The 14,445-nt window shown below is 36.9% G+C and overlaps 2 protein-coding genes across 9 annotated transcripts in view; one reads left to right on the top strand and one right to left on the bottom strand.

The window, feature by feature from the left end:
- The window catches only part of LOC126851610 (neutral ceramidase), a 37,229-nt gene that overhangs the window by 11,918 nt on the left and 10,866 nt on the right, over nucleotides 1-14,445 (bottom strand). The window lies entirely within an intron of this gene.
- On the top strand, nucleotides 9,127-14,108 carry LOC126851612 (cuticle protein 7-like). Its single transcript, XM_050595753.1, has 3 exons — nucleotides 9,127-9,269; nucleotides 10,812-11,057; nucleotides 12,330-14,108. The coding sequence occupies exons 1-3, from the start codon at nucleotides 9,261-9,263 to the stop codon at nucleotides 12,609-12,611; spliced, it is 537 nt and encodes a 178-aa protein (XP_050451710.1). The 5' UTR covers nucleotides 9,127-9,260; the 3' UTR covers nucleotides 12,612-14,108.

Below are 14,445 nucleotides of genomic sequence, written 5' to 3'. Positions count from 1 at the left end.
TTCTGAAACTAATTAAATTCCTCGATAATAAGATGCAGTACATGCAGAGGCGCTATTAGTTTAACGTGCAACGTTTAAGTCACAGTACGCTATTTTCCATCCAATAAACGTGTAAAGGAAAAAAGGACGAAACAAGAAATTTTTTACAATAGTAGAAAATTTTGTCAATTATTATATAAATAGTGTGCAATATTATATATATTTGTCAAAAATATTATAATTTATAAAAATGTATTAAATATTTATAAAATAAAGCGAGCAATGTTATTATTCGATGTTAATTTTCTAAACTATAATATTTTATAAATTTTATAAATTATAATATAATTTATAAAATTATATTATAATTTATAAAATTTAGAAAATATTATAATTTAGAAAATTAACGTCGAATAATAATATTGCTCGCTTTAGCGAACTTTCTCATCAAATATGCAGCGACGATTTTGTCGCGACAGCAGAATTCTTTCTCTTCACGTGTGTCATGAAATTCCGGCGTATAAAAGCAAGTAGGGAACAGTCGCAATATTCGCGGTAAGACATTTTTCGACAAAATTTCGTAACACTAATCGCTACTGCGAGCGCGAAATATTTTCCACGCAAATATGACAATTATACAAAGCGAATGTATTTTTGATTGACGCAATAACGAGCAATAACTAAAATTTGTACGAGCACTTTACCTATCTATTAGCCATTGAAATTCCCTTCCACATCGTCATTCTAATTAATGTAACTCATAAATATATATAATTTTTTTTTTTTTAACTGGACATATTATAATCCAACCGTATTACAATTAAACGGATGGTCGGTTTCACTTTTACATACGCCTTTCGCATTATAATATAAACTATATGGAAGCAAAAAATCTACGCGAACAAATTTCCTAAAACGTTACGACAGTATCCTTGCGAATCTTGGCCGCGATACATTAATTAGCAACATTGCGTGGACGCGTTTGTAATGAACTGGGAGTAGTTGCGCGTCCGTGTTCGCACGCAGGGCAATTATTATCATCATTTTACGATCCATTTTCATTAGTAACCGAACGATTCGAAAGCGAGCGAGACATTGAGAGGCGCCTCGTCATTCTCTACAAGCTAGGTAAATTCCGCAATTTCTAGAACAATATGGACATTTCGAGTATATATAATAATCGCGCGAAGGAAGCGGAGAGTAAGGTCGTCCTTGCGTGCGTGTAAAAATCGCGACACGCATCGCAATTCGCAACGCAGCGTGACACGCGAGGCGTGGCGCGAGGTGTTATTCTTGGAAAATCGCGAAACTAGCTGGCAAGGCTCTAAGGAAGGGGCCTCGTGCGGTCGCGCTTTCCCACTCGGCTACATCATCATCATCATCATCATCATCATCATCATCATCAACATCGCGCGCGCCTGCTTGCCTTCGACAAACGCGATAATCGAACGGCGACGACGATTATCATCCGGCCTACCTTGGAATCGGTTCCCTCAGCGGGACGAATCGCGTGACGTCGATCTAATCGCATTCGTGCGCGATCAATCGCTTGCTCATGCCATTTCGATCGCCGGCTTATTAAGAATTCATTAAGGATAGATCGTTAGAGATATCGAAATAAAATTTTAGTAATTTAAAATTTTTTTTTTTTGCGGAAATAAATTTATAGGTGCAATTCCCCGTGTGTATTGTATTATTATTACGGCTTTTTTTTTTTTTTAACGTGTTAATCTTTTTTCATAATTTAGCTAATCTCGTTTTATTCGTGTTCTAGATTCAATTGTACGAGTCGCTAGAATGACATAAATTGCGCTGCACTCGGGTAATCAAAATGTATACAACGTTGATCCTTGATTCTCTCTGGCATATACGCGGCCAGGAGGACTTTCAGCCGCGGAAGCAGAGTCTCTGTCTCTGTCGATGTAAGATAAGGTGCATAATGAGACTGAGATGTTGTGCGATTGCGGAGGCCTGTTTTAAGACGTGGGAACAAGAACGTGTAAACACCGTAGCTTGTACGTAGTGACTCGTTCCATTTTTCATCTTTCTCCTTCTCTTTTCTCTCTCGAGCAACCTTCTCTATCTTACTCGCGATGACGACTCTGCCCCTTCTAATCGACCCTTGCATAGACGGTAATATCAGGGCGTGTAGAATCGTTCTGGCGTGGGATAAAATCGGCCGCGACGATTAAAACCGTCGCGGCCATCATGAGGAATTACCCGACTAATGCCAGGTTAATGCATTCTCGATACGTCCGGTGATTAATAAACGATGAGGTGTCACGAGCCGCGGCTGGGGAATTATAATGACGCTTCTATAAATTTGTTTTGCTGTCTTTCCTGCTGCTGATTATCCCGACTTTATATAAATTCGCTTGTCAATATTTTCCTTTGTTATTACGTTAAACCGTTAAACTCACCGTGTTATCGCGGACAGACATATCGACTGTTATGACCGCGTTAAAGGATTTTCTTTAAAAATCGACCAAAACGGACTCATCGACGAATAAATAAAAACAACAATGAGTATCACAAGAATCGATGAATCAATCGATTTCGCTGGCATTTGATCCGATTTGATCCGCGCGGAATAATAAGCGTACACGCGTATCAGGAAGAATGTGGAGTTTTCTGGTTGAGAAAAATTTCTATAGCTTCCTGACGGTTACGAGACGGTTATTCAATCGGTGAGGTTTCACTCTCGTTTGCCATTGAATGGCAAATGGTGTGTGCGCGAAATTTCGAATGCGGGAACGCGTCAGCTACATATATTATCCCCCTCGCGGCTTACGCCGCTCCGGAATAACAAGCGCATCCGTCGCGACGCATTTTCTAAACGACCATTCTGGAAAACATATCGGAAGACTTTTACCCACCATCGCACTATACTCTACGTACACCCGTAATACACGCGGCACTTCTCGGCCTTTCCTCGCAAAACGCAGACGCGCTACGTAACGGCCGTAAGTATTCCGCTGGCAGCATGCCATTGAATCGCGAATGACAGAGCCGATCGTCGTTAGAAACCGCTGCTGAATCACTTTGTCATTTAAATAAACTTCCATTTATACATTAGCGCGCTCCACATGTCACCTCCACATGTGACGACTGTTCATTTGACTACCGCGAGAGGATTATATAACGTTTCAATTATATATATATATATATATAATTAATTGCAAACCCTCCGTACGGATAAAGAAAAGAACATTTGTATTTTCAATCGATCCGTTTAAAGTTGTACAAATTTAATTATTACGGAGAAGGTAAATTGTTTGCGTTTAATCCGCAGCTCGCTCGGCGACACGTTTCATTCAAGTTGAGGCTCCATTCAAGCTGCTGTCAGCCATTGTCTGTAAATTCCGGAGTGCGGCTAAAGCCGCTACGGAAACCGAGATAATTAGCCGATCGGCGGATCTTATATTAGACTTATCATTTTATATCATTAGTGGTTTCCCATTGTATCGCGCCTCGTGCTTAACCGCGTGGAAAATCTACCGATGCTCCAATGTCATGCGCGTTATCGGATGCACGTAAATTATTGCGTATTGTACATCGTATGTTCGAACGTTCCGTTACATTGTAGAATAAATTCATTTACTTCAAGGTAAAGGAAACGTGTATGCGTGTATCGGTTTAACGTAACAACTTTTTGTAATACAAAATTTTGCGTGAAAAGTTACGTATAATTAAAGTATTAAATTGATGCGAAAGTTGTTTGCGCTCTTCCTATTAAATGTTGTTCAAAGTAAAGTTTCCGAAATAGGCTTTGTTAAAACGCGTTCTAATCAGCTATGCAATTTTAATCGACAACTGAACATCCGGAACGACTGCATCTGGGAGCAGTCGTTTTACCACGAGCCATTTAGAGGAGCAGTTTCGTCGGAATTATATCGTGTACCGTAAAAAAGATTACGAGAACTTGGAGGAGAGTGTTACGTGGTAGCTCATATAACTGCGAGGAATGCTAATTGCGGCGTCGGCGGGTGGATGATGGATCGCTACATACGCGAGGAAACTACTTATCCTTGGGCAGCCGAGCCGGAAGAAGAAGGACCCGTCGAATTAGGTTGCGAGTCGAAAGCGGCCTCAGAAAAACAGAGAGAGAGAGAGAGAGAGAGTGAGACGCGAAGCCAATAAGTACGGAACGTAAGTTTGGGGTGTGCCAAGGATACGCCGGGACGTTTCTTCCCCACGTTTCGCGAGCGCGCGCGTTTCTCACACGATTGTATTGAAATGCGCCTCGTAAACAATACGTTGCGTCACGTGTATCGCGGGACCACGCCACGTAGAGTGTTTGTGGAATTGACACAGACGTGACAGGAGGAGAGCAAGTAAAAAGGACGGGGTCTCTCCCTCTCTCTCTCTCTCTCTCTTTCTCCGAGGGCTCTTTGTATACAGAGCCGCAACAAGTCAAACGGAGATTCACCGCGTGCAAATTGGCTTCGATAAAACAGGGGAGAGATTAATTAAAACGAGATGTGGGCGTCGCTTGACGATTCGGCGAGTAAAAACAGATTCTGACCCGTCTTTGCCTCAGCTGATAAGGCTTAATTAATGGCTAATCCAACGTTTAATATTAATATGTCCCCGCTCACCTTTTCTCATTTCATCTCTCAAAACGGTTCATGTTGTATGAAAAAAAAAAAAAGAACTTAATGTTTTAGCAAACAGGATCAACCGTGAACTCAATCTGTTTAAACGAACTCTGGGAATTTGATAGAAAGTCTCGCTCAATACGACATTTCTCAATTTTATATTGCGCTATATTTCTTTCAAAGTTGCTATTATATACATAATAATAAGGGCGCCATTCATTCCATTACAGTCTACAATACATTTGTTCACGTATCATCGAGCGTATCTGTCGGGCTCTTTGGCATTATGGTCACGAGTAAACCTTTCACGACTTCACGGTTATTAGAATCGTAACGGAGACGGTTTGTAGGTCTCTTCCAGGTCACGAAGTGGAACGTTGGACTCCACCAATGACAAAATAGACTTGCTGAAAGATCCATCTTTCGAAGAGACGCGAAAAAGTAAAAACGACATATTTGCTGTCGCATGGCTGTTGCGTGACGAATGTGATTCTATTATTTTCTCTTTTGCCTGTAGAATTAGGCGGGAGAGATAAATAATCACGCGTGCGGCATTTGCCAAAGAATTCCTACTATTGAGTATTTTCGAAATATTGCTACAATGTTCTCTCAACATATTGATGTAACAAAGAAAGTGACGTTTGTCAAATTTCTGTTATGTGAGAAGCGGAGAGAGAAATGAAGATATCATGATGTTTAATATCGATTTGATATTGTGTGCTGTCCCGCAACTATTTTGATTATTTATAAAGTTAATATTAAAGAACTTTTCATAATTTTGCTTCTCACATTTTTCCAATGATCTGCCATAGTCGCGAAAATAGAAATTGAGTTGCATGCCGGTGAAAAAAAAAAAAAAGAACTGGGTATATTTTACTAATCCGAGCGTGTGCATGGCTGAAGTTGAAACCCGAAAAGCGTATTTAAATAACACGATTGTTTACCGCGGCGAAAATCTTGAAATAGTATTGCAAAAATGTAAATATAAATTTTTAACTGATTCGCAAACGTGTTTATTTTTGTACGTGACAATAAAACCTCACGTAAATAGAATGCCAAATTATATTTGCCATAACGAATCTCCTGCCGTATTGGCAGTAAACCTATAAACCTCGTCGAGGGTAGCTCGCTTTTTAGAAAAAGATTTCGTAGTGGGTGGGTTTTATGAACGGACAGATAACATCTTGAATTACGGAGGCGGTCAGAAAGGGTCGTTCCGGCAGTATATCTGTTACTCTTACCGTTACGACCCTTGGACTAGTCTATTGTTACGTGTCAATGGTCACGCCCCGTTTTATCATCTAAATTAGAGTCCACAAAGGACATACGATTGCATAATTCACTCACTCACGGATGCTGACACATATCACGCGATCGGGGATAAACGGATTGATCTCATCGCGACCCTGTCATCGTTTTTTGCACACTACTTTTTGTCCTCTCGAAACGGAAGGGAAACGTAAATATAATACGGTATAATGTGAAATTAAGACCGTCACAATGGGTTTTCTATAAAGAACTATAGGCTGTATATATGGTAAAAATACTTTTATATGTAAAGTATGTAATAATTTACATGTTAATCTATATTCTCATGTGACATTTTATTTTTTATCTTTTTCATGAAATTATTAAGATATAAAATAACAAGTAAAAAATAAAAAATATATTTTTTTAAAAAAGCCTTCTTCTACGATCACTCGAATTATGAGTTCAGCTTATCTTTTTAAGTATCATAGATACAAATAAATAAAAAATAAAGATACGTCCTTTTAAAAAAGGCTTCTTCTACAATCACTCTAATTATGATTTCACTTATATTCTCAAGTATCATAGATACGAAAAGAGCATTAGGTAAGCTCCGCTTGGAGAATAAATTATCTGTGAAAATCTACTTCATTGCCGTCATCGTAGTCGTTATCGTCGTTCTCTTTACAGACGCCCAAGTAGATGACCGAACTTAACTCAGCGTGGCACCAGATTCCCTTATGAAATTCTGTTGCCACAGTCATCGTGCCGAGTAATAAGCGACTGCGTAAGAAACGGGCTGGCTTCGCGGAGTCGAAAGAAAGCGGCGATATCTCGACGGTTAACGAAATCGTCCGCGCGGAAGCGGGTAACCTTCAATTATGCGTCCAGCAGGCAATGTCATTGAACAATAAAAAAAAATAGAAGCTGGAAAACGCAACGCGTCGCGTACGAAAATCTGAATTTGGAGCGCGATCCCGTGTCAATTCGTCGATTGCGAAATATCCGCGAGCGTGACGACGATCAAGCGATTCAGCTCGCGCAGCATTATATAGATCCAGCCTGCGTGATAAACGGGGAGCAGATCGGATAACAGGAGGCATTGCGTATGCACTTTAGTAAACATAACGTGAGATATTACGCATTGATAATAATTTTACATGTGTCTTGTAATTTTCTTAGGATAAATTTATTTACCGTAAGAAAATAATTTTCTTGCGCGAAAATATAAGTTTGTGACAAGCTAAAAAATAAGTGATGAGAGAGAAGCTTTAAGTGATCGATCAAGCTAATTCGTTATTACTCGCGAGCAATCATAAAAAAAAAAAAAACGCGCGTTATATACACGTGGAATTATTAAAGTAATAAATTTCGACACATCACACACGAAAATAAAAGGCCTCTCGCAATCTCAGGGAAACATTGAACAATAGCGTCCGGTTTAGTATTACGTAAATGCGCAACAAAAGAATTTGGGCTGAGATCGAAAGGTTTTGTCGCTTATGATCTTGATCCAGATAGGTCGCGCCGGTAATCATTCGGGCGGGACCGATCTTTTTTCTCTTTTCTTTTTTTTAAGTTAGTTACGTTCACGGAACGTTGATGATGTGTACCTTACGTGCGAGACAAGAAATAGCATTACACTCGTTGCGAAGACAAACGGGCTTTGTCGAGAATTGCGTAAGTGAGGAATAGACCAGAAGCTACCACGCCTTTGTCGACGAAAACTTGCAAGAATTCGCTTTCTTTCTAAGAATGTTATTTCCATCAAAAGATAATATTCTATAAATTTTTTTCCTTATTGCAATTTTTAAGTAAGAAAGAGGGTATAGGGCAAAATCTGTATAAAAGAGAATGTCTTAATAAAAAATAACTAATACTACGTTTATTTCTTTTAAAAAGCATACGGTGTTATTAATTTTGAATTTTATAAAAATCTTACAAAAGTTGCAATTTCTAAGCACATGGTAATGAGTTTTTTGTAATTAAAAAATGTATCGCTTGTTCTCAAGGTATTCATGTAATGCGTAGTGCGATTTTATGTCGCGGCCAATAAAATCCGGCCTAAATTTCACTGTATTAATTACACGCGCGTTCTTTTCGCGGGAAAAAAAAATGCGTGAACTGTTTCACAAAAAAAAAAGAACGGTATTAATTCGGCTTTGAGCAGAAAAGTGAAAGAGCATTCGCTACTATTTCGCTAACGAGTAACTTGTAAGAGAGAGAAACGTGGCGTAATGTTTATACGCAGAAACAATGATGCACGAGTAACCAGGCGCTCCTTTTGCAGCTCCCTTTGCACTGAAAATTGCAATTAAACCGAGTAATAAGGGAATGTAATATGTAAACATAGTTAATCTCAGAAAGTTGGAATGAAAATCCAAATCCCTTGAGAAAATTACATTATTATTAAATTCTTCTCATCTAAATAACGCGTTGTGCAAAATTCGTCGAAAAATTATTTTTTAGTAAATATAAAATTTAATTTAAATCAAAAATTTTTCCCATCCTCTTAGTTAACGATAAATATTTTTACGTCTACATCTTTTTAAATTAAAAGGTTTTTTTTTTAGTCAAACCTTTAAATGTAAATATAAATTTTGATCCAATATTATTGAATCCTTTTCAATAATTATTATTCATAAAGTACACGAGTTTGTCGCGGCTAAAATAATTAAACGCAAACATATTTTTCCGTCAAGATGAACGGTAGAAGATACCGAATCATTTAACGCTCGCATTCACTCTCAAATGGATTCCCATTCAATTTCACGTTCACTTGACTGCCTTCCGCTGTTTCGGAATTCATTGGAATGAATTATGCCTAAACACACAGTAAGAACGCGAACAACTCGAGAAATAAGGTTTATCCGCCGGCGATTACCTCTCCTATTACCTCTCTCAACATAATCGTCTTTGACGGTCGAAGCAATCTGCTACATCTTTAACGACTAACTGCAGGATCCGCACGAGTGACGTCCGTGAGCTCGAGGAACAGGCGGCTCTATCCCATCCATCCCGTTCAATTAACTAGCGAGCCAGATTCTATCCCGTAACCTTTGTAATGGCTATCAATCTTTCTTTCGTTCGTACGTTCCATCGAATCGATAAGCGTGATGAGCGAATACCAGATGATCGAGTCCCTTTCGAGATTTTCGCATGAGCGATTAACGTCGGCGTGGTTCCAACCACGTGGAGATGACGCCGTGTGCGTTTTCTCACACATACAAATAAAAAGATCCGGGGAGGGTACGGCTACATCAACTTGAAGAGTGGTGGTACCCGAGGCCGAGAGCTTTTGCCCGGAACGGAACCACCGTGAAGTGGGAGATGAATATAAGCCCATCGTCTGTGAATAATGCTATCAGTGACTTCGCGACTCGACGGTCTCGCATACAATAAAGCGTGGAATAAGCGGAAACGTGGAAACACATCATGCTGAAGGTACGGAGAGAAAAGGTCCACGGTTGTGCGGTATGAACGAGTGGATGGTTGGCTCTCTGAGTGCGAGTGTGTGTGTGTGTGTGTGTGTGTGTGTGTGCATCGCTCTTTTCTATCGGTCGCGTTCGAGAGAGCCTTTTCTCTGGCGGCGCTTATCGTGGATTTTTCCCTGATTTTCTCTCATTTTTCGCTAGAATCCTCTTTGCAATCTTGCTCCGAATACCATACGGAATAGTCGGATAGACTATTTATCTAACTTTCTGAATTCTTTTTGCCAAGAGAGTAAGAAAGATTATAATATTGTTTTTTATTAAACTGATATATAAGACATTTCAAAATTATCTGCTTAAGCTTTAATTATGAAAAAAATGCCTTTGTATATCTTCTATTGTAATGTCAAGAAAAATTTAATGATATAGAATTCGAAAAAAATTGAGAAGAAATCAGATATTTGTACCATCGAATAATAAAGTTCACAATTTTTAACTAATCTGTAGTCTTTTAGCATTATATTTACATAAAAATAAATAGAGAGAGTAAAAGTAATCATTTTTTATTTTTATGAAATTATTCGATAAATCATTTTCTTGACATATTAAATATTGAACATTTCAAATTATTGTTTCTTTAAAAATTTTTATTATTTATTAACATTTATAATTTAAAATTTCTTATAATTTTAGAAATTTTTGCAATTTTAAAGTGTCGTCTTCTCGTAAATGTTTGTATTGGCATTCTAACAAACCTCAAAATTTTTTGGAATATTAATATATTTCTTTGTAGCTTTTTATTTAAAAAGATACTTACTTAATAAATAATCTATTTGTATAACTTTAAATACAATATATAATTCATTAAACATTGCACATCTTTAAAATGATATGCTTAAAAAAATTTTGCAATCACATTTCAGTGTTTAAATTTTTAGCTTCCCGATTATATGTCAAAATTGCAATATCTTCTTCGTTTCTTTTCGATTCTCCAATTTACTTCAAAATATCGAGGAATTCGCGCTAGCTTTCGCAGACAAATATTCTGGCCAAGGGTATAATAAACCTTTTATATCATTTTCATCACGACGGAATAAGGAAGCGAAATCTTTAATCACTTCCTCGACGTTGTATTGACTTATACGATCTATCGGCCTGGCCCCTGGGAAGCGCAATCGGCGTGAAAGTGAAAAGAACGCTTCTGATCTATAGACGTAATGAAACATCGAAATCCGAGAATCGCGTCTCCGGGGACTTTTTCAAATAAATCAACTTTGATGACAATCCAAACTCAATTTCTCTCTCTTTCAATCGTGATCTCGCATCGATCTATTGAGAATCGCTTACGGTGCACAGAGGGATTCAATTTTGTCCGCGGTTGCACTCCGTACGTTTATTCCGCGCACGAAACGCGATCGGAGAATTATCGTGAAAAAGGAAAAAAAAAAAAAAGAAGAAGACAGAAGACGCCGTAGAATCCTTGACACACAGCAACTTCGTTAACAATGTCGTTTTCCCACAGAAGAAACTTACGGTCGCGTATTGCGATTTTCAGACGATTTCTCTCCTCTGCGCCGTATTGGCGTGCGGTAACGCGGTTGTTCTCAGCGGCTACAACGGCCATGGCCTGTCCTACAGCGATTATAGCGATGTCGCCGTCGATGAATACGCAGGATCTGTCGGATACAGAGTCGTGCCGACAGTCGCCGTCCCGGTGCACGCGGTGTCCGCCGCACCCTTACACGTGGACGCATCCCTTGAACACGGCTATAAACACGTCGAGCAGGAGCACGATTACTACGTGAGTATCTTTTTTTTCATATTTTTAAGAACTGTATTTGACATTTATTTTTATCGCCATGCATCGTGAGAGAGCGTGTAACGATCTTCGTCAAAATATCCCGCGACGTTTCGCAAATCTTTCAAGATTCTTGCAAAAAATTCTTCAAAACTCTCTAAAAGTTCTCTAGCGTAATTTAATTGCAACAAAAATAGCGTTTATGGATTTCAAAGAAAAAAGGCCTGTATTTCTTGCAGAGAATTGCGTTTCAACTCGTTCACTCGCTAATTAGCGTTTAATATAAATCTTTGCACGCACAGCTTCCTGAAAAGTGTCAAGATGTTTCGAGTCTTGTGACCGCTAGACCGTGTTTTATGGGCGGAAAGATGTGTTTCCAGGCCACCTGGGGCGCGTATGTTAATTTAGATTCCTGTCTCTGAAAAGAGACGTCTGACGACAGTATTTCCTCGCCGTATCTCATTGTCGACTCTATTTCCGCAACGCTTATTGTTGTCGCTTTCTCGCGATGTTAATTGTCACTGGAAGTGGCACTTCAATGGTAATATCGCGTGGCGGCGCATTTTCCCTTCAGACACAACAAAATGCAATTCTACGCATGATTCATATGATTGCGAAAAATCAAAATTGTTGCCAGTAGCACGTAAAAATAACGGATCGAGAAATAAAACGTAAATCCACGATTCGACTAAAGCGAGCTCCTGGCGTGCAGTATTAAGTGGCTAAAGACCGCTTGCGCCAGACAAGGCAGTATATTACTTGTCGTAAACTCGCGCTATGTATATAAAAATAAATTTTTTTTTTTTTAATCAAATAAATATTTTAATAATTTTAATTTTTCTTATTTACAATTACATAAATATATACTTTATTTCCAAAAATGTTTTGTTATATTAAATAAATTATTAGTTGCATGTAATAAAAATTATAATTTTTTAAATACGTTATTTAAAATTTCAATATAAAAAAATATTTATGTGAAGATAAAAATTTTTTATTAAAATAATCTGTGTTTCAAACAAGCAGCCAAAAATTTTAAAATGTTTTTAAAATAAGTAATCTAATACAATAAAAATAAATTCTTTTTTATTTGCAAATAAAGGCATGCTGTGCTTTTATTTTATTATATTTTATTGATTCAAATATATTTGCTGCTTGATTTAAAAAACAAATTCCTTTGCAAGTATTTAAATAAATAGCTTTAAAAAAATTTTTTAATTTAGTACATTTTTTCAATATAGTAACAGCCCATTGTTGTTGTTATTATTGTTGCAGTCGCATCCGAGATACTCGTTCAATTACGGAGTGCACGATCCTCATACCGGCGATGTAAAAACGCAGCACGAGGTGCGAGACGGCGACGTCGTCCATGGCTCGTACAGCGTCAACGAGCCCGACGGAAGCGTGCGTATCGTCGAATACACGGCGGACGATCACAACGGTTTCAATGCCGTCGTGAAGAAGGTAGGACCGGCGATACACCCGAAGCCGGTGCCGATTGTCAAGTACATCTCGCCCGCGCACTACAATAGCTACGACTACGAGAAGCATTATTAGTGGCACGGCCACTATAATGTGTAAATAGCGTCGAATCGAGCGTTTCACTGAGGAACATTAGCCGATAATCAGTCTGCTAGTCAATGCGACAGCGAACTACGTTTTTAATTGGGCTACGTTTAATTGGATTACTGAATATGATTGATGATAGCAAAAAAAAAGAAAAAAAAAAAGAAAATTTTGGTTTGTCTATTTTTAGACATAAAGCTTTTAAGGGGGTCGTTGAGGATTATGTATCTTTGATAAGTACATAGTTTATAACTGAGATTATTGAAAAATATCGATTTTTCTGCTGATAGAATATTTCCTCTTGCCTTGTGTCAAGTGTAGTCTTGTCTTAGTTCTTAATTTATCCGACAGTCTAATTCGAGAGAAGTGCCTGATTGCACTTGATTATGCCAACGCGCGTAATCCAATTATTTCTACGGATAACTGAAATCTAGTTCTCTATCTATTTATTTTACATTCCATCAGGAAACTTGCACAAAGGCATTTTGCATCCCTTGAAAAGAGGATTACCTGGTATTTGAATTGATTAATTGTAACCGCGCATGCTTGAGATATTGATTTATATTTACGATGATACTACGTAATAACATAAATTTCAAACATAGATTTATATTTACGATGATACTACGTAATAACATAAATTTTCTATCCTCAAGACGCCTCTTTTGCATTCAATTTTAGATATATCGTACAACTGAAATATATAAATACATAGTGTCACAAGTAATTTATATAGTAAACCCGAGAAAAAATTGATTTATGTGATTATATAAGATCATATATGGCCATATATGATGTTATGAGCATTTTTTTTCTCGGGAAGGGTGTATAAATGATTTTCTATCTTATATGACCGTTGGAAAATATTTACAATCCACGTATAATGATTTGAATTTCAAATTATAGAATTTTATTAAAATTAAATTTTTTATTTAAATTATTGAATTTTAATACTTCGTAGAACTGAAAGATTTAAATTAACAAATTAAATTAAATTAATTAAAATAAAGCAAAAGAAAATTAAATATATATATTTAGAAATTATGCAAGCAACATGATCAGCAGATCACAAAATCGATTATCTTAAAATTGCGAAAAGTAGTTATTAAGTTTCTTTTGTAACTTTACCTGTGCATAAAAAATATATCGTATAATAAACACAAAGAGAAAAGAAAACTTGTATAAAAAAATTAATGATAATAATAATGATACAATTATGCAAAATTTATTTGAATTGAAATGAAAATTAATAGGATGAATTTTATATTCTCCCATTTTATCTAGCTTTATTTCTATTCACGACGCAGAATATTGTAACCGAGATTATTTTTCATCGGATATTAAATTTCCGACCTAGCTGTCATTTAACTTCCATTCAATGAAGAGGAACTTGATGATAAGGAGGTAACATGTGATCTTTCAAAGAAATTTTAATGACATGTAAGCAGCTTTGTTTCTCTAATAATATTTAAATTATTTTTTCAGTAATGTGTAAGCAGCTTTATTTCTCTTTCTTTAATAATAGCATACTAATACATCATTAAAAAGTTTTGAAAAGAATGAAGAAAGACGTGCTAATTATAACAAATCTTAAAAAAAAAAATAAGAAAAATAATTTTCTCTCCTTGTTCTTAATCGTACTTGATTGAAAACAATCGAAGAAAAAAGAGCTAGCGATTGCGTCTTTTTTGTCATTAAATTCTTTTATTTCAGCTATATAATTGATAAGTAAAATATTAATAAATTGTGTTAATTTTATTTAATAATCATAATGTTAATTTTAGATTTTTTGGAGGAAAAAAACAGATCATTTTATGTGTGTATG

Source organism: Cataglyphis hispanica, chromosome 8 (assembly GCF_021464435.1).
Source record: "Cataglyphis hispanica isolate Lineage 1 chromosome 8, ULB_Chis1_1.0, whole genome shotgun sequence".
Taxonomy (NCBI): domain Eukaryota; kingdom Metazoa; phylum Arthropoda; class Insecta; order Hymenoptera; family Formicidae; genus Cataglyphis; species Cataglyphis hispanica.
This window is presented reverse-complemented; position numbering and strand designations above follow the sequence as displayed.